The following is a 24,537-nucleotide window of genomic DNA, read 5'->3' as shown; positions in this document are numbered from 1 at the left end:
AAAAATGGCGATCAAACATGCATGGAATTGCAGTACAATTAGCGTTTGGTGACTTCGAAAAGGGCAAAAAAATGACTAGCAAAAATGACTATCAAGCAACAAACTCTCGTTTACAAACTGAGAGAAATTTAACTTAGGTAAAATCTGCCGCATGTTTTTATCCCAAGTGTTAAGACGAGGTGTATATTTTACAAGCATTTGAGCGAAAATTTTCAATTGCAATTCGGTACAAGGACCTGGTGCTGTATGGGGAAATTTTAACATTTCTTGCGAGAAAAAAAAACTACTTAAGTCTTACACGATTATAAGTAATTTTATCATACACTTCGCGAGAAAAAAGTTGATTTTTCGCATCTTTTATAATCAGACACTTTGCAATACAAGAAAGTTCATTGCGCGCGAAAAGAAAGAGTTTTCGAACTTGATCAAAATTCATAAACGCAAGAAAGTGTTATTAGAATGGCATAGTAGATGTGCGTTGTAAAAATGATTTTTAAATGCATATTTAAATCTAGTTTTTACATCAATCACTTGTAATAAACAATACTGAACAAAAATTATTTTTCAAAAATGCAACACTCCTATATAGTAAATTTCAGAACCTAAAAATAAGTCTGAAATAGACCAATGAATGAAAGATGATTTTCAATAGAATTAAGAGTCAAAATAATAATCGTAGAGAAGATATCGAACATTATTTCGAACTTTATTGATATTTATATATGTGTCAGGTTCATATATGTCTCAAGGCTTGAAAACGACCCAAGAATACATTACAAGCGATTAATTACTAGTTCTCATATACTCATACAAAATTGTGAGCGATAAACTCTTACAAAAAAATCTGTTTGTGTAAAAATTACTCTGATATCTTCCTATTAGAACTTATATTTTCCGCTATTTAAAATTGATCTGATTGTTTGATCTGTTTTTTTTATCTGAGGCTTATTTTTGAACTTTGAAATAAAAAATACAAATAAAACCTTTTGGATCTATTCTGTTTCGACGCTCCACCCCAGCTTAGTGGGAATATTTGTTTTGTGACCCCCAGGCGCACGTGCAATTTTTTAACATAGTAACGTGCTATTAGCAACACATAATTTGTAACTGGGGGTAATAAAAAACATTGGGAGTGGGGGGGGGGGTGTAACACAGTAGATCCAAACTCTTTATGAGGTTGATTTGAACTATTAACGTTAAGTTATTGTCTTTTCTCGAACGATAGATCTAATTGTTTGTTTTCTCAATAGAGTTTACTAGAAAACAACAGAAGCCAAAGACCACAAAAAAACTTTCTAGATCACGCATTATCAAAGCTAAGCTTATGAGTTATCGAAAATTGAAACATTCTTGGAGAAAACAACACTTCAGACACACATATTTCATTATTGAATAGCTGAATTGCATTTAATTTTCAATAAAATAATGCCAGAAACTCTTGCATACGCAAGAATTGTTGATTGTTTTTTTTTGCTCAACTGCCGCTTGAACCAGAAAAATTAGGCAATGTAGATGTTGTTGCAATTATTCGAGAGAGCTCTGTCTCTTATTTCGGCAACTAATGTTTTCTTTCATCAATTAGAGTAGGTTTAAGTTTGACAAACTTAAAAATTTCGTGATATATATTTTGTTCTGATTTAACTTTGAAGATTCTAACTTTGACATCAAAAAATTAAATAAACATCTCTGTGTCTAGATATCCAGCTAAAAAAGTAATATACCTGTGGAAACATAAAGCATAAATCTTTTTATCATAATTTGTCATATATGGTAATGCCTTGCTCGTTACTTAACTTTTATTAGCTGGATTTAACAGGTGTTATAATGCTAAAATATTCATTGAAAATTTTCAAGATAAGAAATATGTTCGCCAATCTTTGAAGTATATGATTGAAAATTTGTGCTCTGCATTGTTTTTGGGGCACACTGAAAATCTCAAAACCTAATGTTCAGTCAATTTTCAAAAAGAAATAGTCTCTGATTCTTACCCGACACGATTGATGAAAATATACTCTTAATTCACTCTTTATGAATCTTCAATTTACAATTGGCTTTTAATGAATCGTTTCTAAAAGTATGCAACACTTGCGTCCCGTATATCAAATCGACTTTGTATGGCGCTTTGTTAGCAAAATATTTTGCTACAGATAAATTATTAATTATAGCAACTCTAGTTAGTAAAATATTTTAGAACAAATTGAATGTGCTTTAAGTTTTCTCTAGAACCAACAACTTTTTTTCGGTGAAATTGCGGTATAACCACCACAAAAAGTAAAGTTGAAAATCCAAAAAACAAAATTGTCCAACATATCGCTATCGACGTCTCGTGGAAATTTTTTTGTTTAGAAAACTACTCATTTCTTAAACCTTCAAAATATTTGGACTAATTGTTTTCAAATTGTAACAGAACTTCGATATCAAGGTTTTCAAAAGCCTGAATTGTTCTCGAGAACAATATCTAACTGAAACAACCAAATTTCTTTAAAATGATAATATAGTTTTTTGTCGATCTAAATACGTATGATGAAAATAATTTATTTGCTGCCTATAACTACTAGTATCTGCAGTTATGAAACAGTGATAGTGAAATAATTTTCAAACAACCTTACAGAGATAATTTTCGGCTTAATCCACAAATTTGAAATTTACAAAATTCTAAAACTGTTGACAAAAAAATTGACAAAAGTAAACGCAATGCTGAAATACGTCTTCAAAAATTACAAAATGATCGCAAACATTATTTAATCATCGCAAAAGCACCGGATTTTTGCACTTCACGGGTTCGAAGCAACCATAAAGAACCATCTCCTCATGCGTAATTTTTTGTTTAAAAAAATCTCGCTTCGTGGGATTATAGGCTGAAAAATTATTTCACAAACGGCAAAAAAAAATTACAGATGGAGTGGGTTAATATTAAAGCTACCCGGGTCGAGATAGAATGGCTAACTTAGAAGAACTTGCAAGCTTCTTACGAAGGATGGTTAACTTGTAAGAACTTACAAGTCAGATCTCTAACTTGTAAGAACTCACAAATCTGATGGTTATTTTGTAATTTTCTTCCAAACTTCACCATAAAGTTAGATATAGTGATTTTTTGTATTTACATTTTCAAATCTTATAAAGTCATTGATTCGTGTTATAAAAACATCAAGAAGACATGACTATTTGGATCTTTTCCGTTTGTGCCCCCAGCTTAGTGAGTGCATATTATTTGCATCCCAGACGCACGTGCCATATTTTTACTTAATGATTTATTGTGGACTGGCACGTGCTTTGTAACTGGGGGCGAATAACGTGCGGGGGTACATACGGAAAAAATTCGACTATAAATTCATAAAACTTGCGTGTGTGTGTGCGTGTGTTATGTGCGTTTGTGTGTGTATGTGTATGTGTAATTGTGGTGTGTGTGTGTATATATACAAAAAAAATTTGTTAAGGAACCCTACAAGGACGAACATGGACCCAAAGGAACTCTCAAAGAAACCTTCTTTAACTTCGACAACATTGAGAAAAATAAAAAAATCAAGAACTTTGAAGATCAAGAAATGAATAAAAAAAAATTGAAGAAATGAAGATCAAGTTGAAATAGTTTTCAAAAAAGAAGATTGAAAATTGAAGGATTTATCTTTCGATGCTCTAGATTAATATTTTTCTGATGTTTTCTTTTATTTTTGCCAAAATATAGGTCGATGCAAAAATATGTGTAAATCATGTTCAAGGTTCTCATTTTTTCCCCGATATTAGGCAAGAAGCAGGGATAACTTGTAAGAGCCTTATAAGATGGAATAGTAAACCTACAAGAACTTGTAAGTTAAACTTATATGGTGATGCATAAACTTATAAGAACTTGTAAGAGACTTGCAAGTTCTTACAAGTTAACCATCCAGTCTCGACCCGGGTAAGTTTAGATTTAACGAAATTGTCCTCTTTGAGTTCACGTCTTTGCTACTTTTATAATGTGTAATTTAGTTTCTAATACTTATTGTAATGAACACAAAATATTTGTTCGTAGGAAGAAACGAAACAGCTCCTAAAGTTTAAATAAGTCTGCAAAACCTTGAATTCAACAGATAGGAAAAATAGGGAATTGTTTTCATACAGTTGAGTTTGCAGGCGGCCATTTTTGACAGATCCACCTATTTTCCTGGCAAATTATGTGTTTTTTGAACCAATCAAACGTAACAGTTTCCCGAATTTTATCCTGGTGGAAAAAGAAAGCCAGACCACTGTCATTTGGGTTTAGGAGGTAGATAGCATCGTGAATGACACCAATTCTCTTCATGGGTCCTGGCCCAAATCCGAGCATGGTTATCACGTTCGCACAGAAATGTCTGTCGAATACTGCCTGAAATATGGAAACCAATTTAGCTCTGATGAGAGAAATTTTCTGACTGTACTGATGTATCGGTAACTAATCGTGTTTGTTAACTAAAGTCAATAAAAGTCACTCGAAACGTCAAAACAGTCAAGCGAAAATTTTGCTTAAGAAAATTAGTCGGTATAATACCGGAAAGGAATCGAAGAGTCTTGCAATATAATTACTAACCAAACATAACTAAAATAAGAAATATCAAAGAAAAGAAATAACGAAGAAATTATTAGCCTAGGTGGGGGTGTAGGTGGGGTTGTCTGCAGTTTTAATAAGGAGAAGAGATTGTTGTGGGAAGAAAACTTCTCACAATGACCTTGTCACCTAGAATATTACCAATAGTTCCTAATTTCTATGTATTAGTACCTAAGCTGCTGTTAAACTCCAATGTTCGAAAACAGAAGTCAACGTTCTAAAACACTAAGAAAAACAGAACAAACCTTTTACTTAGTGAAACAGAAATGCGTCAAGGAAAACAAAACAAAAGGTATCAGAACGATATATCACAATAATGTTTCTGTTTTGTTAAATGTTTTTTATAGTTGACTGTCATCACCAACTCTTAGTTTCAAAAAAATGAAAGGTCAACGGAACGTTTAAATGAATGAAATAAAGCTAACGAAGTTTTGCTTGTAATTGAAGCTCAAATAAAGCGCGACAGACAAAAGTGAACTAATTAAACCTGTAAAAGGTGCAAAACAACACTCTTTCGAACGTCAGTCAATTCAATTTATTCATATTTATGTCAACAACGTGTAAGCATTATCAATGATAGCAACGTGTAAGCAACGATGAAGCCAGCAAGTGGAACTTAGACGGCAAGATTTTTTGTTGTTCATTAAACAGGTTTTTTGTCTGATGTCATTGACGTCAATATCAGTTCGTATTCAATCGGCAATTATCTAGAAAACCTAAAAATATTAAGCCGAAAACGATACATAGTTAATCGATACATAGTTAAACAGCTTAATAGATACATATAGTGGTTGTATTTACTTAAAATTAGGTTAAATGAACTTTTTCGGAACTTTCTGTGTATATTAGAACGTTTTACACGCATTTAAATTCAAATCTAAATACTCAATTCTGATTGGTTAATAATTTTTCATTTCCTACGTAACATCCTCCGGCCCGGAAGAAGATGTTGGGAAAACTGGTACAAGTTTTATAAGCGGATGGACGAGTGAACCGGTCGACGTAAGTAAAACGGCGGAGCGCGCGACGCTATCGGAGCCGTAACGGAGTTCCACAATCCGAGCGGTTGTGTAGTAACCCCTAGGGTTGGTTTCCTCAACTATCCAAACCAAGTCAACGGTCTTAAGGTGTTGCTCGGCAGGCGTCTGCCACTTAGAGCGTCGGTTCAGCGTCGGTACGTGCTCTCTGATCCAACGGGACCAGATCGCACTAGCGTACGACTGCGCACGGGCGTAGCGTTTACGATGGTCAAGCTCATTATTGCCGACAACAGACGGAATACCGGTAGAGTATTCTCCTAAAAGAAAGTGGTTGGGCGCTAAAGCGTTCAAATCGCACGGATCGGCGCTTACGGGTGTTAAGGGACGCGAATTGAGAGCATTCTCCACGAGACAAAAGGTAGTATGCAGTACCTCATCCGTGAGGCGACGCGTGCCAAGAACACTATACAACACGCGTTTGAAGCTGCGTACCAACCTCTCCCAGATACCCCCTTGATGTGGTGCGCTGGGTGGATTGAACCTCCACTTTATGCTTTTGTGAGCGAGCTCAGCTGCAATGTTAACAACGTTCCACTTTTCAATACTTTCTCGGAGTTCTTTCTCCGCTCCAATAAAGTTAGTGCCATTGTCCGACCAGATCATGGCAGGTGTACCCCTACGGGACACAAACCGCTCAACTCCCATAACACAAGAACTGGTGTCCATGGATGTAACTATCTCGACATGGACAGCGCGAGTAGTGAGACAGGTGAAGAGGAAGCCCCACCTTTTCTCAGTAGTACGGCGGACAGTAACATAGAATGGCCCAAAGTAGTCAACGCCAGTGTTCGTGAAGGGAGGAGACTGGTAAGCAAGTCTCTCCTTAGGTAAGTCAGACATGATTGGTTGCATAGTTACAGCTTGAAATTCGCGGCATCTCAGGCAGTGTGCTTTGATGGAACGCAAGGATGATCTTAGCTTCAGTACTGTATAGTGTTCCTGCACAATTGATCTTAGGTATTCAACGCCTTGATGATAATGCTTTACGTGCGTGTGTTCAAGGAACAGTTTTACAAACGGATGACGTGCATCTAAGATGATTGGGTACTTTACGTTAAACGCAACTTCAATTAACCGCTGGATGCGGCCCGAGGAACGGATTAGCCCATTTGGACTAATAAACGGTGAATGTGGAGCAATTCGGCTACTCCGCTTAACGAATTTATTGCCAAGAAGATCTCTATTTTCTGCTTCAAAGGACTCTCCTAGCACCAAATACTGTAGATGACGCTCGGCTTCGTCAAGCTCAGTAGGGTCGGTAATGCTACCATCGGGGTTACGGTAGTCGGCATGTTTCGGCAAAAGCCGGAGATCGTATGCGGCAATGCGCAAGAACTTTTGATAAGAACTAAACTTATCAAATGGGAATAACGACGGAACGGGAGTTGTCTGTTTTTAACAGATGTAGTGAGAGAAACAGTGTCTTCTATAATGACTGCTTGGTTGACGTCAAGTTTGATGTTATTAATGACGTCTTTGTTCGGCACGAAAGGGAACCTTGAGTTAGTTAAGAAATGTGGACCATTGACCCAACTGCTTAGTTGCAAAACCTCAGCGGACATTCCACGCGTGCCAGCGTCAGCTGGATTATCCTTAGTTGCGACGTGGTTCCATTGGTCAACGCTGGTATACTCCAAAATTTCACAAACGTGGTTTGCAACAAAGATTGATTGCTTTTCATTAGAGTTTATCCACTGAAGAACGGTCGTGCTGTCTGTCCACATGAATACTTGGTTAACAGTTACAGTAAGTGCCTGAATAATTTCGTTCTTCAGCCGAGCGGCAAGTAGAGCTGCTTGCAATTCCAGTTTTGGGACAGTCATTACCTTCATTGGCGCCACGCGCGTTTTCCCCAAAACAAACGCAAGCTCTGTTCCTCGGGCTCGAAGAAATGCAACGGCACTAAAAATATCCTGAGAACTGTCACCGAAGATATGCAACTCTATATTATCAAAGGCTCCGCTAAAGTAACTTCGAAGAATTTTGATGTTTTCAAGCTTTGGCAAATCCGCACTCCAAACCAAAAATCTTTGCACCATGTCCTGTGGGAGCTCGTCATCCCATTGTTGTCCTGTGACCTCACAACTAAAGTGTCATTAGTGTGATCCCACTTTAACCCTAGCACATGCGATGAATCCTCCTGACATGAAACAATAACCTTGGGCTCAGTAGATTGAGGAGAACCATCAATTCGATCAGCTACATCTGGCACATTGCTTACAAACTTTGTAAGCTTGAACCCACCGAGATGGAGAAGATGTACCAATTCCTTCAATCTATTGATGGCGTTCTCAGGAGACTCCACCGAGTCAAGGTAATCGTCCATGTAAAAGTTTTCAAGGACGGCTTTTGCAGCTTCGGGGTAAAACTTAGCATTGTCTCTCGCAGTGCGTTGCAGTACATAGTTGGCGCATGTGGGCGAATCTTTAGCCCCGAATATGTGGCGCGTATATTGATACACTACAACGTTAGTTGTGGGGTCCTCCCGCCACAGAAAGCGAAGTGATGGTTGATCTGATGGTAATACACCAACCTGCAGAAACAATCCCTCGATGTCGGCAGAGACAGCATATGGATGTTTTCGGAAGCGAAGAAGTACGTAAAAAAGATTTTGCAGCAGATCAGTGCCAGTGAGCAAAGATTTATTCAGTGAGGCGCCATGAAATTTTGCTGCTCCATTGAACACCCTACGCACCTTACCCGGTTTGTTCGGGTTTAAAACCGGATGGTGGGGTAGGTACCACTCTTTATCGGACTTTTTCTCAACCTTGTGAGCGTCCGGAACCTCAATTACATACCCCTTATTTAGGTCTTTCTTAATGGTGCTAGTATACTTCTCTCTAAGGTCTTCATCCTTGGCCAATCGTTTTTCGAGAGATTTTAGTTGCACAAGGGAGGAGAAGTAATTATTTGGGAGCTTGGTGTTATCTGCTGCCCATAGCATTCCGACATCGTATCTCAGGCCATTGTGCATGGTGGTACTCTCAAGAATTTTGTGAGCCCTTGAGTCTGCTGCAGATCGTGGGTCGACCTGCTTATTCGCTCCGAATGATTCAATGTCGTACCATGCCTTTACTTGACTTGCTAACTCCTTGTCATGTTCGATATTCACTTTAAAGCACGTTGAGGTTAAACACGAACTTGATGGCAACGGACCGCTTAAGACCCAGCATATGGGTAAGCGTACGGCAACGGGTGAACGCTTCTCATCGGCAGAGAAGTATTCTAACGGGCGGATGGCATGATAGACATCTTGACCGAGTATCATCTCAATGTCTTTATAGGAATATGTCACAGGATCAAGGACTGCTAAGTGTGGGTAAGTCTCTTGCAGGGCCTGTACATTAATTATATCAGAGCTGACGTTCAGACTCTCTTTAACGAAAGGATTGATGGTAAATGGTTCGAAATCTTGATTTTCTCTTGGTTTCACAGTAACTTCAACAATCCTAGTGTCAACTACTTCTTCGGTATTAATACCCTTGACAGTTAGATTTGGTGCTTTACCGTGCAAACCGAGTCTATCAGCGAGACTATCGGCCACCCAAGAGTTACTGCAGGCGGTATCAAACAATACTAAAGTCTTGGTATCTAAACCGGACGAATTGATCAACTGCAATTCCCTAACCTGAAGAAGCCCCTTAACATCAGTAACAGATGACATTGTTGTGGTCTTATTAGACGGCTGTTGACTAGTAGTTGCTTTACTTTGACCTGTGCTGCCAGAACACTGGATATTATTGGGATTTGTTGACTGTTTTGTTGGGAAAACCCTATCTGCTCCATGCAACAGTGAGTTGTACGAACTATTACACCCCTCTGCTTGGCACTTTCTTGGCTGAGGGCACTGGCGGAACGTTTGCTTGTCCCTTAAGCACGAAAAGCAAAGTTTGTTATCCGTCACCAACTTAGCTCTCTGGGATGGAGCCTTTTCCTTGAAAACTCGACACTCCCATAGCCGGTGGTTACCTTTGCATACAATGCACCGAGAGTAAGTGTTTGTGGAAGAAGATGGCAATTGCTTCTTTGTTTCCCTTTGTTGTGAATTTGATGCAAACACTTTTGAGGCTGTTTTGGTCTTGGTTACTGAAGTGCTGTTATCTTCAGGTGTTGCCTTGGTTGTGCTTTGTTTCATAAGATCATGGGCCTCTGCCTTTTCTTTAAGCCAATCGTTAAAGTCAAGGAGGGTAGGCTTAACCCAGTGCTTTTTAACCGTAAAGAGCGACCATGACTCTTTCATGTTTGGTGGTAACTTCTGTACCGCTTGGTTAAGTAGGGAAGTCAGCATCATATGATAGTGACTTGAAAACCCCAACAAGGCTGGATATGGCTGCAGAATAGTTGATGATGTTATCACTATTGTGCATTTTAAGAGGCGGAAAATTGCTTAGTTTATCCAAGTGTGCACTTACGACTGCCTATGGCTGGCCAAATTTACGTTCCAACGTCCTTAGTGCATTTTTGTACATTAAACCACAGTAAGCAAACTCGGTGATTGCAATCTTTGCTTTACCGGTGACGAGGGTTTTGAGGTATGTCAATTTAACGTCATCAGTTAGCGATTGCGAGTCAATCGCGCTTTTGAATTGACCATACCACTCGTGCCATTGTAATGGATCGCCATTATACTGAGCAAGTTTCCATTCTGGCAAGGGGTCATTTTTCTTGCTGGTTATTGCATCAGCTAATTCCCTAATCAATGACGCATTGTCCGGTATCGGAGAGGCAGGTGCAGACACCTGCGGACCACTCCAACTCAACGGAGTGGGCCCAACTTAAGGGTATGTTGGCTGAAAAACCGGAGTGGCCAGACCAGGTTTAATGTTACTTGTAGTTGCAATCGGGTTTTCCTGATGTGTGCCGGATGGTGATTGCATATCAATCAAAAGGGTTGAATTCGAATATATTTGTTGTGGAAAATTAGTAATTGATGGTGCGATGTGTGCCTGTACATTTGGAGCAACATTATTTACGGTAGTAATGTCTTGGTTGACTAATGACGGTCTGTGCTGCGGAAAACGCCAATGACTCATATTTGGCACAAAACTTTGGCCGAGAGGGATATTGGGCATATTTGGGAAAGGAGGAGCAACAGAACGTACAACTTTGTGTACTCGGTTATTACTATTCTGAAAATTGTTGTTGACGAGAGACTGGTTAATCAAAAGGGCGCGTGGGATGGGAGCAGTGAGATTAGGTGCGAAGACTGGGTTCGGAATGGGAAGGTCTTTAGTATGAGCGGGTTCGGTGTTGTGTTGTTGATCGTTTGGACTTGTTGGGGCGCTTGGGTGCAAGGAAACGTTTATTACGGGAGCTGGATGATTTGTTGTCGGGAAAGGAGGAAGAGTGGCGTTTGGTGCTCGGGAGACACAATTAATTTATTGTCGGGAGCATATTTGCTGGGCCGAATTATTCTTCGGCAGACTTGATGTTTCAGGTCCCCTGAATTTTGCGTGTGGAAAAAACTCGGAAGCATTATTTTGACTTTCTTGTGGTGCGAACGTCTCTGGTGGAATGGGCTGTTGAATGGGTGGTGAAGAAGCCCCTGGGGCGTGTACAGAAGGCGGCTGACTATCCGCGGTTCCTTGGTTAGTTATGCTTGTAAGCGCCGTGCCTTGCTGGCCTGTTTGATTCATTTGCGCCTTTAGTTGCGCCTAGTACAACGCCTGTGTGTTAGCAGCAGCCAAAAAATTTTCAGGTGGAGTATAATAGTGGTTGAATTGCTGCAAGGTCTCATTGCTTAAAATGTAATTGCCTCGACAATTTTTTGGAATGGAATGCCTTGAAATTTCAGTGTTCTGATCTTCCACTGTTTTGCCGTTGTTGTGGCTAGGACATTCTGGAGAGTCAATCATAACCTGTTGTTCGCTAGTTTTCTCCTCATTGTGAAAACTTAAAGCAAGTGAGGTGTTGATCCAGTCTTGGACAGTCTTTTTACTTCTCATTGAGCTCCTAGCACTTGCAGTTGTTTCAGATTGGCTACCGTTAGAAACGGCATCCAGCAATTCAAATTCTTGCAGACTTGCCTCTGCCAACCGTTTCCTGTTGTTTTCCTCCAGTTCATCCAATTCCATTTGCTTTTTCTGTTTAGCAAGGCGAATGGCTGCCTCATTCTGTTTTTCAATTTCTTCACGCTTCATCTTAGCAATTACGTAACCATGTTTACGCTGACTAGATGTTTTTGACGATGTCATAATTGAGGGAAGTCTAAAACGAATGGAAGCCCTCGGTTCCTGAAACTCACTCACTTTATCATCAGCAGAGTTGATGCAGTTTCGTGCTGAAGTGAGGATCTTGTCGTTCTTGGTTGTCATTGCCTCTAAGTATGACTCTAGTGAAGGAACAAGTGCACTTGGATCCTCCGTTTTTCCAGCAAATGCAATCAGGTCCTCATTTTTGTCTACAATGGTCATAACTGCTGCGTTGCACTTTGTTACTAGGCGTTCAACTTTCACTCGCCTACTTTGACTATTTATACAATGAAGGATATCTTCATGTATAGCAAGCAATTCAGCCTCACGCTTTGACCTGGCAGCGTACAATTTTTTGACTTTTTGATCAAGACTATTAGACATCATGATGTTATTATTTCCAAAGACCAGCAATCCTACCACTGCACACGGTTATATTTTATATGCACACTCCAAACAAACCTAATACACGCAAAACGAACCCAACGCAAAAGACACCAAACACAGCACACTGTAGACAGTCTGTAAAACAAACCACCTAAAGAGCAAAGAAGGTCGTCGAGCACACTGTTCCCGACAAAAACAGAAGTGGAGCGCTGAACGCTATGCGCTCAACGCGGAGGGAGGCAAAGGACACACGGGAAGTCGAGCGAGCAACGCGCGACGAAACGGAGACGTTACGGACGGAAAGTCGAGCGTGCAACGCGCAACGCGACGGAAACGGGACAGACGAGAAGTCGAGCGAGCAATGCGCGACAGAATGGAAACGGGACGTGCGGGAAAACGAACGAAACGGGACGGTGGGAAAGAACTGGCGGGAAATGGGTTCGGAAAGAACTATGTTAGCAGACCACAGCAAAAACTCAAGCAAACAACCTAGCCGTAACTCCAGAACAAACTTAAGTCACACCCTAGGAAGAAGGAGAGAAGCTACTGAGATACAATCTAATATAGTTCATAATGGGTCTATAACGACAAATTCAACGACAAACTATTTTACGGCAATGCAGTAGTACACTAAAATGATGAAAAGTTCGAGAAATTTACTAGCCGTAACTCGAGAATAAACTTAAGTCACACCCTAGAAGGTTATAAGACCAAACCAAATAGCAATCATACAGGTACACACAAACATAGAGCAGCAAAATCAAAACACTACAACAGGAGGGCTAGTAAATTAGTAAAGTTGAAAAGTCAAAGAACAATCCAGCCGTAACTCGAGAATAAACTTAAATCACACCCTAGAAAGCTATAAGACCTAAACAACAAACCAGCATACTAGCATACTCAACATACTACAGCAAAAACAACAACATACTTCCTCACATATGATATACTACAGTGAAATCTGGAAGAGAAGCGGAAGAAAACGAAAAGCGAAATTTTGGGAGAGCGACGTTATTGAGAAAAAAAATCGTAACACGGAATACTAAAAAGGGAGCGGACGAAAAGGACGCGGGCAAAACGGTTCATAAACGATCGACGAGAAAAATTATGGGATTTCGATATATTTTTTTTTGTAGGCCGGAGGTTGTGAAAATTTTCACAACTTTTTTGTGTTTACGAACCTTCTTGCTGGAAAATTGATTTTTTTTTTGACATATTTGTCAAAATTTTATGCTTTTGTTCAATTTTTTCTATTTTTGGTCAATATTTCTGCAATTTTTTGAATACGGAATGGTAATCCAGTAAATTGGACGGTTTTATGCCTGAAAGTACGGTTTTTCAATATTCTATATTGATATTCTATGTTTTTTGATTTGCATCAAAATTGACCAAAAACTTTCAAAATTGGACAAATTAGCATAATTTTCTATCAATTTTCTCTTTATCAGAGGTTATTTTTGATATACGAACCGACTATATTAATTTTCTCGGATTTTTGGTAAATCTACCAAAAATTTTCAAAATCGATGTTTTTTCGTGTCAAAAATTATGTTTGTGGGGCGTTAATGGTCGCCAATTACCATCACTTTTATTCAAACATTTGTTTGGATTGAATAAACGGGTTGGATTTCTTGCCATCTAAAGGTGTTAATTTTACATTAAACAAGGAAACTTACTACGAGAAATGGAAAACCCCATCGGATAGAAGTTTTAAACAGGATTGATCTCACAGATTCAATTGATATTTGTCGCCTTTTGTTTGAGATCTACTAAGACACAGAACCACTGCAATGTCTCTTAGCCGCACCGCACTGTCTCTTGTGTCCACATCCTTCAATTCAATTCTTTGATTTTGCAGTTTGTTCGTTTGCTATCCGATATGCAATTGTTTGCTGTCCGATACGTGTTTAATTTCTCCGAAGTAGCCCTCCTGACGACCCACTAGCACCCACCTGAAGCTGGGTTTCCACTCCTGTAGCTCGGTTTCCACTGCTGTCATTGATCGGGGTGTAACCGGACCTGACGCTGGTGCCAATGGAGGTAAAACGGGGCAGGAGGCAGTAGAAAAGGAGTAATGGTTCAGTCGGAAGCGGAAGTTCATCACAACAACTAGACTAAAACGGTTCACAAACCGGAGCGGCACAATGTAAAAGGTGCAAAACAACACTCTTTCGAACGTCAGTCAATTCAATTTATTCATATTTATGTCAACAACGTGTAAGCATTATCAATGATAGCAACGTGTAAGCAACGATGAAGCCAGCAAGTGGAATTAGACGGCAAGATTTTTTGTTGTTCATTTAACAGGTTTTTTGTCTGATGTCATTGACGTCAAAATCAGTTCGTATTCAATCGGCAATTATCTAGAAAACCTAAAAATATTAAGCCGAAAACCAGCTTAATCGATACATATAGTGGTTATATTTACTTAAAATTAGGTTAAATGAACTTTTTCGGAACTTTCTATGTATATTAGAACGTTTTACACGCATTTAAATTCAAATCTAAATACTCAATTCTGATTGGTTAATATTCTTTCATTTACTACGTAACAAGACCAGTAGCAGATACAGGAACAACAATTTATTTTGTTTAAACTTTACATCCAGTCACGCATCGACGAAGTAAAAAAAACATTGAAACTTGTTTTGAAAAAATTCTATGATAATTATTTAACTTGAGAGAACTGTTTTATATTGATGTAGACGTACACTTAACCAAATAAAATTCACTTGAACAATAAAAATTTTAACTTGTACATAACAATAGAATTATGTCGTAATGCAGAAAAATTTTTTGTGAGAATCAAAGGATAATAAATCACTAATAAAAAGTATCCTTAGCTCGATTACATGGATTTATGAAAGTTAAAATAAAAATTAGATAATAGAAATTTAAAATGTGAATTACAAACAAATGTATATTACCCTGTCGGAAAACAGGGCATTTTTGTTGCATCAAAGCTATTTAACGACGACAAAATTTACTAGAAAAAAAAAACAGTTTTTTGCAACCAAATGGAAAAGAAACAACTAGTGCTCCTCCAATTTGGTTGAATTAAGAAAAAATCTGGATTCAGTTTTGAAACTGAAACATCAGTTTTTTTTTGAATTGTCAGGACCAAGTGAAACCAAGTTTGAATTATTCCCTAAATTGGGCTATAAATTTTGTTGGTGTGGTTGAAGGAAACAAAAAAAAATTTATGATCCCTCCTTCCATTTTCAGAAAAATCATCTTCCAGACAAGGTATTCAGTCAATATTTTTTTTTCACAATCTCATTGAAACGAAATGAATTTGACTAATTATGAACAAAAGGTTTCTTGTATTAAAATTTTGAAATTGATACAATGACGTGATGTAAAATATTGTGAAATGTTCTTTTGGAAAAATTTGGGGTCTTTCCCATTATAGCTCCCCCCCCCCAGCTTAGTGGTCAGATAACCTATAGCCCCCCCCCCCCAATCATGGTAAATATACCATAATGGGGGGCTATATTTTCATGGGGGGGCTATATTTTCATGGGGGGGGGGGCTATAATGGGAAAGACCCAAAATTTGTTATTATAGTTGAATAAATGAAATTTTCCCCATTCATGCCATCTAAAGCTAATATTTTTTGATGATTTTGTTTTGCCGCAAAATAGCACGTGAAAGTGGGGACGTAAAGATATATGCCCAAGCTTGGGAGCCGAAACAGAATATTTTTCTCGGGGGGGGGGGGGGGGGGCAAAAACAGATCCAAATTGTTCATCCTTTTCTGTTTGTATAATAGACTGTATGCATTTTCTACACCCATATCACTGTTTAAACTTAAGTGCTGTTTAACCAAAGGTGAGTATGGTCAATTAATTTGTTTGTTTTGATAGAAACTGGCCTTGATGAAGTTAAGGTTCTTTCCCTCGGGAGAGAAATCCATCACTGAATCCAAATATTCATCCGGAGATAGACCATTTGACTGTCCGAAGTAACGATAAACTGCAAACTGGTTATGACAACAAGTTCCACGCTCTAAATAGATAAAGTTGAGTTATTAATTGTTTAACTAATTTGTTTAATAACTTTTAGGGGATCTATTCTGTTACGCCCCCCCCCCCCAGTGTTTTTTATGACCCCCAGTCACAAATTATATGTTATTATATAGCGCGTTACTACGTAAGAAAATAGCACGTGCGCCTGGGGGTCATAAAAGACTTATGCTCACTAAACCGGGAGGGGGGGGGGAGGGAGGGGGCAAAACAGAATAGATCCCTTTTAGGGTATCAAAATGTTTGTCACTGAGTTTCCTTCTTATTCAGAGAATTTCAACCAATTTTAGAGAACGTCCATTCTGAATTTCATCTGATTCAGAGATTCGGAATAGACTTACTCACTATTTCATATCTGTAGTCCTCATCATAGTACGGAAAAAATGAACTGACGTTGCTCTGAAATTGCTATGAATCAGCTCTGATTCTGTCTGAAGGTTAAGAATAAAGAGATCTTTTATGTTTATGTCCCCCAGTACAATTGGTACCCCAAAGTTAAAGAGCACGTATCATTAAATAGTAACTCATTATAAAAAAATATCGCACGTGCGTCGGGGCGTTGGTGCAAACAATATTCACGCACTAAGGTGGGGGAGGGAGGTTGGGTCGCAAACGAAAAAAATTCGAATGACAGGAAAGTTAATTCTGCGTAATAGTCATATAAAAAATATTATCACGAATTAACTGACCAAGCTCGTAAAGTTTGGCCTTGCAATATATGTTTTTCAAGCTCTGAGGTGATTAAGTGATAAACAATCATCGTAATTGCCTCTCTCATAGCATAACTAAAGTGGCATTATTTCATTCCATTAGTGGTTTGTTGAACGATTTGTATGGTTTTGAAAGTTTTCTATCTCTTCCTCATTTGGTAGCCAATTAAGTTAAGAAGGTAGATGAGTTTGATCGCAGCATTATGTTCGAACGCACATTACGGAACCTCCTTGTTCAAATTTGAATATTCTATTGAATCTCTAAATTCAACGAATTCAAGGCAACATTATCCAAGAAGACTGCAGTGAACTTGCCGAACTGTCAACGCTGTTTATTGCTTATCTTAAATAATTTTGACAAAATCCTCGGTAGTGTTACCTCTTCAAGCGCGCAATACTAACACTCACTCCCACGAAGTTTCATTGAATCTAATCGTTAGATTCATTTGCAACTATTTAAAGAGATTTGATCAATTCCGTTTGTGTCCTCATCTTAGTGGGTGCTTATTATTTGTAGCCCCCGACGCACGTGCCATAATTTTTCATAACGATTTACTATGTAATGGCACATGCTCCTAAACTGCGGGGTGTGTAACGTAATGGGGGGGGACAAACGCAAAAAGATGCAATAATTCTTAGCATGATAGTGGGTCGCCTAACTGTAATCAGAAAATAAATGAGTTGAAAGAATTTTCTAAGAAATAACGATCTTAGAATACTGATTTGAAACCAACAAGGATGCAAGTTTTTCAAAGAAATAAATTTGGTTTTTATCATAGGAATGGATGTGTCTTGGGACCTATTTTAATTCAATTTAAATTGAAAATTTTTATGAAATTATATTATGCGAAAAGCGCCGCTGATCCTCACTTGTTTATAGGGATATTTTCCGTTTGTGCCCCCAGTACGTTATGCGTCCCCCACGTGTCATTACATAGTAAATTGTTATGTAAAAATATAGCAGGTGCGTCTGGAGGTGCAAAAAATATGCACACACAATGCTGGGGGGCACAAACGGAACAGATCCCAATAAATTGAGCGGTTCTATTCTGTTTCCCCCGCCCGTGTTTTTCACGCCCCAAGTTACAAATTATATGTTGTTATATAGCAGGTTACTATGTAAAGAATTAGCACGTGCGCCTGGGGCGTAAAATGTATAAGTCCAATAAACTGTGGGGGGGGGGTTGGGTGGGTAAAACAGAATAGATCCGATTGAGTCATAAAAAGGAAACTACATTGTTAGCCAAAAATGTGCTCAATTTCACGTGTGTTCTGAACCCTGGCTAATATTTATTAGAAAGATTAGTTAAATAAAACACTCACTTGCACATTTTCAAATGCCGAAATCTGCAGTGCCAGAAGTCAAAATGCCATAAGTTAATACATAGCCAGAAGTTGAATTTCGTTGACTTTGTCATTTTAAAACGTGTTTGTTTCGTGTTTTAAGCATGGTTAAGTGACACTGCAGAAGTCACTTCGAAATTTTGACTTAATATCTCAAACCGCTTCGCGGTTCTCGATAAAAGCCAGAATTTCTCAGTGATTTCAAGCAGAGTCACTTAACCATTACTTAAAACACGAAACGCGCACGTTTTAAAATGACAAAGTCAAAGAAATTCAACTTCTGGCTGAGTAGTAACTTCTGGCTTTTTGACTTCTGGCACTGCAGACTTTCGGTATTTTAGAATGTGCAAGTGAGTGTTTTATTTAACTAATCATTCTAATAAATATTGGTCAGGGTTCAGAACACACGTGAAATTGAGCACATTTTTGGCTAACAATGTAGTTTCTTTTTTATGACTCAATCGGATCTATTCTGTTTTACCCACCCAACCCCCCCCCCCCCCCACAGTTTATTGGACTTATACATTATACGCCCCAGGCGCACGTGCTAACTCGTTACATAGTAACCTGCTATATAACAACATATAAATTGTAACTTGGGGCGTGAAAAACACGGCTGGGGGAAACAGAATAGAACCGCTCAATTTATTGGTATCTGTTCCGTTTGTGCCCCCCCAGCATTGTGTGTGCATATTGTTTGCACCCCCCAGACGCACGTGCCATATTTTTTACATAACAATTTACTATGTAATGGCACGTGGGGGACGCATAACGTACTGGGGGCACAAACGGAAAAGATCCCTATAAATATGTGAGGATCAGCGGCGCTTTTCGCATAACATAATTTCATAAAAATTTTCAATTTAAATTGAATTAAAATAGGTCCCAAGACACATCCATTCCTATGATAAAAACCAAATTTATTTCTTTGAAAAACTTGCATCCTTGTTGGTTTCAAATCAGTATTCTAAGATCGTTATTTCTTAGAAAATTCTTTCAACTCATTTATCTTCTGATTACAGTTAGGCGACCCACTATCATGCTACGAATTATTGCATCTTTTTGCGTTTGTCCCCCCCCCCCATTACGTTACACACCCCGCAGTTTAGGAGCATGTGCCATTACATTGTAAATCGTTATGTAAAATTATGGCACGTGCGTCGGGGGCTACAAATAATAAGCACCCACTAAGATGAGGACACAAACGGAATTGATCAAATCTCTTTAAATAGTTGCAAATGAATCTAACGATTAGATTTAATGAAACTTCGTGGGAGTGAGTGTTAGTATTGCGCGCTTGAAGAGGTAACACTACCGAGGATTTTGTCAAAATTATTTAAGATAAGCAATAAACAGCGTTGACAGTTCGGCAAGTTCACCGCAGTCTTCTTGGATAATGTTGCCTTGAATTCGTTGAATTTAGAGATTCAATAGAATATCCCCCCTTATTCCACATTACCAAAACTACCTCCCATATCTTACATGTTTTTACCCCCAAAGACAATTACGCTCCTACTATAACATCAGTTTGGGGGGTAATCATGAGGGGGGGGGGGGGGGTAATTTGAACACGGGTTTAGTTAACACATACTTATACAAACATTCTGCATTTGATGGGTAGGAGGATCTTTTCCGTTTGTGCAACCCCCCCCCCCTCCCCAGATATGCGCCCCCCAGTTACAGAGCACGTGTCATTACACAGTAAATCAATAAATATGGCAGGTGCGTCGGGGGGTGCAAATAATATGCGCCCACTAAGCTGGAGGGGGGGGGGGGCACAAACGGAAAAGATCAGTGCAGGAATTGCAAATCCGATTTATTTAATATTTTGAGAAACAGCTTTGTTGCAAGTTCTAATCTTGTAACTTTACCTTGAGGTCTCTGGTTGGAAAAAGAGAACCAGTTGATGTCTTTGTACACCTTGAAGAGAGATCTGACGAAGTTGAACATGTCAAGGTCCTCGGGTTCTCTCTCTGTCTGCTTTTTTGTTATCAACCTTCCCATGAAACAATATCGGCGACTGAAACAGGAGACGAAATAGAAACGAACAGGACAAGTTGAGTCATTTTTTGCATAGATTTACCTAAAATTCCAGATGATTTATGAGTTCCCAGTACCACGTTTCCCGGTAACCTTTATCAAAGAACTGAAAAATATAGATGAAATACGAATTTAAGTAATTTCAATTGTCACAAGTCCATGGAAAAGCAGGAAAACTGGCGCCCGCTACTTTTAACGCGTCATTGGTATAGTGTGTGGTGAGTTAGGCTTTAGATGGGAGATAGAACAAACCTGTATTGAGCGCATTCCCGGGCTAACTCGACGGCGCTGAATTCATTGGGCAAAACAAAGTACAAAGTTTGCCATTCTGCTTTCCGGGAAGAGTTGCTGGGTGGGTTGACATCGGTCGGAGTATTTGCGACCGTCTCATGACTTCTTTGGATTAGCGAACCTGAAATGATTTAAGGGGAAAAATATGTGCCCAAATATCATCCCAAATTTTTGTGATGTTTTTTACAATAATTTTTATCTGTGCTAATTCAATGATTTTTTGTAAAATAAAGCGTGCCTCAAAAAATGCTCAGTTCGCAAATCGAGGTTCGCGTTAATGATAAACATAAACCCACTAACTGCGGAAAAATGCTCTCGAATGACATGTGGTGCAATTTAATTCAGGGGCAGGACCCGAATACATTTTTCTTTGTGGGCGCAAAAACTGCAGGCGAAGGTCGCATTCGAACCCCGACCTCCTGAGGTCGATTATGTTACCTCGATAGAGGGATTAACCATTCGGATCCGCTATCAGGGGCGTTTGCATCGTACCTCTAACAATCAGTTTTCTTTGAACAATTTTTATTTCGGAATGAGAGCAATTGAAATCACTCAAAAATCAAGAAGAAGTGACTGAAAAAGTGACTTGAGAAGTCAACGATTATTCTAGAAGAAATGCGCAAAACAGTCTAGAAGAAAAGCGCAAAAAATTTGCATAAAAAGACACATACGTTTACAAAAATTGCTTCTCATTCAAAAGTAATTAATCAGACGATAATCAGGCTTCCTGATCAAACTTAAGGGCTTAATCAATCTTATGAGTTGATTCTTTAATGGTTCAACTTTACCTTTTTCAACTACTTTTAAGGTCTGAAACAACTTTGAAAATAATTTAGAGGTCGCAAGTGTCAGTCATAAACTGTTCTTTGCAAAGTTTTATTACATTTTTTTTGTTTTCTTTCCATTTTGTTTTTAAAACTTCAGTCATCTTGAAAGATTAATATATTGACAAAAATGGTATAGTTTTGCAAAATTTTCTGCACACCTTTATACTTAGCATGCAAGACTCTGATATATTGGTTCCAGACATATATCCCCAGACATTTGAGAATTTGTATCATGTAAGATCTTACAAATCTATTGCAAAATTGTCTTATAAGTACTTATGAGATTATGCGTCGTCTGACTAAAATTTTATACGACAATTTATCAGGTCTTACACGATAAAAATTTTTCATCAGGTTTGATAAGATCCTACACGATAAAAATTCACTTTTGTCAGATCTTACAAAATAAAAATTCTGCCTTATAAGATTTTACAAGATAAAAATTTCGCCTGACCAAAAATGTTTATCGTGTAAGATCTTAAAAGAATCTTAAAAAATGTTTTCAAGATAAACCATTGGAAAGCTATGACACCTCTTTTTGGTAATATTTATATCAGATCTTATAGGATAAAAAATTTTTAATTTTGGTATGTTCTTCATATTGAAGACAATTCAAAGTTGCTTTCGAGCAGTAGCCAAAAAATTACAGCTTGCAACATTTAAGTGTCAGGGCAACCAAGAGAAAATTATCTTTTTTTGTCTTTTAAGACTTATTAGATATTCTGAAAAAAGTTATTCGGGTGTTAGGGGCTTCTTAGGCAGTGATTATCAAATTAAGCTGAAAAGTTTTCTTCAAAGACCAAAATTATATTGAACTGCTAAGTTTAGCCTTAGTACCTAGTTAACACTCAGAATGAAACTGCCGCCAAAATAAAATCAGCAAACAGTTTTTTTTGTTTCAGAAGTGGTTAGTTGACCGATTATTTTTTACTTTCATAGGAACTTGAATACGTTATACGGTTAATTTGAACTCATTAAAACATGTCTTATCAGTTCTTATGAGATACCAAATCTGCGAAATTGAATTATTATCTTTTAAGATCTGATAAGTAACTTATCAGATCTTACAAGATTAAAGTTCTTAGAGGGCAGAATTTTTATCATGAAAGTCCAGATAAGATCTTACACGATAAAGATTTGTGATCAGCGTCTGATCAGATCTTAAACGATAAAAAATCCAGAATCACTGCGGATGTTATACATTTGGTTGTGTGAAGGACTTCTCATGAGATGAGCTTTTTGTACATTCAGAGCCATTTGAATATAAAAAAAGTTGCGGAAAAACTTTTTTATTGAATTATTGACAAGGAAAGCAGAAAAATATTTGCGGACAAAAACGTCCGACCTAACCATCGGATTAATCACATGCGCACCAATAGATTCCTTTCGTAGTATGTTTTGTCACCCCGAGTCCACGTTCAGTGTAAATCAGTAGTGAATCAAAGTTTTTCAAGTCTGCGTTTTCATTCTAGCCATATTATGATCATGTCACTTTTTACCCTAAGCAGACAAAATCAGAACAGAAAATCAGACTCTGAAATTTCCCCAGTGATTCTGGAATTTTTATCGTGTAAGATATGATAAGATGCTGATCAAAAATCTTTATCGTGTAAGATCTTATCTGGTCTTACACCATAAAAATTCTTCCCTTCGTGAAATTTAATCGTGTAAGATCTGATAAGATACTTATCAGATTTTATAAGATAATAATTCAATTTTTGCAGAATTATTATCTTTTTATCAGAACTAATAAGTATCTTATCAGATCCTACACGATAAAAGTTCACGTGGGGTAGAAACTTTATCGTGTAAGATCTGATAAGATATGTGTTAATGATTTAAAACTAACCGTATAACGTAGTCAAGGTCCTATGAAAGTAAAAAAATAATCGGTCAACTAACCAATTCTGAAACAAAAAACTGTTCGCTGGTTCTATTTTAGCGGCGATTTTATTCTGAGTGTTAACTAGGTACTAAGGCTAAACTTAGCAGTCCAATATAGTTTTGGTCTGTGAAGAAAAATACTCAGACTAGTTGGATAATCACCGCCTCAGAAAATCCCCTAACACTCGAAAAACTTTTTACACAGTATCTTATAAGTCTCAAAAAATATATAAGATAATTTTCTTTTTGTTGCTCTGACACTTAAGTGTTGCAAGCTGTAGCTTCTTGGCTACTGCTTGAAAGCAACTCTGAATTGTCTTCAACATGAAGAACATGCCATAGTTAAAGGATTTTTATTTTATAAGATCTGATAAAAATCTTATCAAAAAGATGAGTCATAGTTTTCCGAATGTTTATCTTACAAGATCTTATAAGATTCTTATTAGATCTTACACGATAAACAATTTTGTCAGGCAGAATTTTTATAGTGTAATATCTTATAAGGCAGAATTTTTTTTCTTCTAAGATCTGACAAAATTGAACTTTTATCGTGCAAGATCTTATCAGACCTGATAAAAAGTTTTGAACGTGTAAGACCTGATAAATTGTCTCACAAAGTCTTAGTCAGGCGACGCATAATCTTATAAGTACTTATAACGCAATTTGTAAGAAATTTGTAAGATCTTACACGATAAAAATTCTCAAATGTCTGGGGTAGTCTTTCAAAAGCAAATGTTTGTTTCCTATGATCAGACAGAAAAACATTCTGTTAATAAGCAGATCAGCATAAGTCACAGACTGGGCGAATTGTAAAAAAAAGCGAAAAAAAGCGGTCCTGGATATATCTTTCAAAAAATTAGGAACATACACGAATCTATTCGTTTTAAGTATTATATAGCGAACCAAGACGCATCTAATGTGTGTTGCTACCAATTGAGTTTTTTGTGAGCTGAAGACGTTAAGATATTTTTATGCTTTCTGATAAGCAATTGATCGAAAATTCAAAATGAATGAATGTATGAATGAATGAGCAATAGACGCAAAATATCTTCAGATTTAAAAATATCACTTACCAATTAATACCACAGAGAAAAATGCTGTCAGAAACATTCCCACTATTTCCCATCAAGGTATGAAAATGATTGAGTCGATTTTGTGACCTTGCGCTAGCTGTTTATTTACCCGAAGGTCAAATGTGAATCATCAATTCATTAAACAACAAAAAGTAAACAAG

The 24,537-nt window shown here is 37.8% G+C and overlaps 1 protein-coding gene across 1 annotated transcript; it reads right to left on the bottom strand.

Moving 5' to 3' along the window:
- Window positions 1–4,093: 4,093 nt before the first annotated feature.
- On the bottom strand, window positions 4,094–24,503 carry LOC142348081 (uncharacterized). Its single transcript, XM_075399246.1, has 5 exons — window positions 24,377–24,503; window positions 20,554–20,713; window positions 20,133–20,281; window positions 16,053–16,190; window positions 4,094–4,341 (listed from the first exon to the last, which is right to left on the bottom strand). Exons 1-5 carry the CDS (start codon window positions 24,411–24,413, stop codon window positions 4,094–4,096), a joined length of 732 nt encoding a protein of 243 aa, XP_075255361.1. The 5' UTR covers window positions 24,414–24,503.
- Between the last annotated feature and the right edge of the window lie 34 nt (window positions 24,504–24,537).

The sequence above is a fragment of the Convolutriloba macropyga genome, chromosome 10 (assembly GCF_964194025.1).
Source record: "Convolutriloba macropyga chromosome 10, txConMacr16.3, whole genome shotgun sequence".
Taxonomy (NCBI): Eukaryota; Metazoa; Xenacoelomorpha; order Acoela; family Convolutidae; genus Convolutriloba; species Convolutriloba macropyga.
Note: the sequence above shows the minus strand (reverse complement) of the source record. Positions and strands in the feature narration are given on the sequence as shown.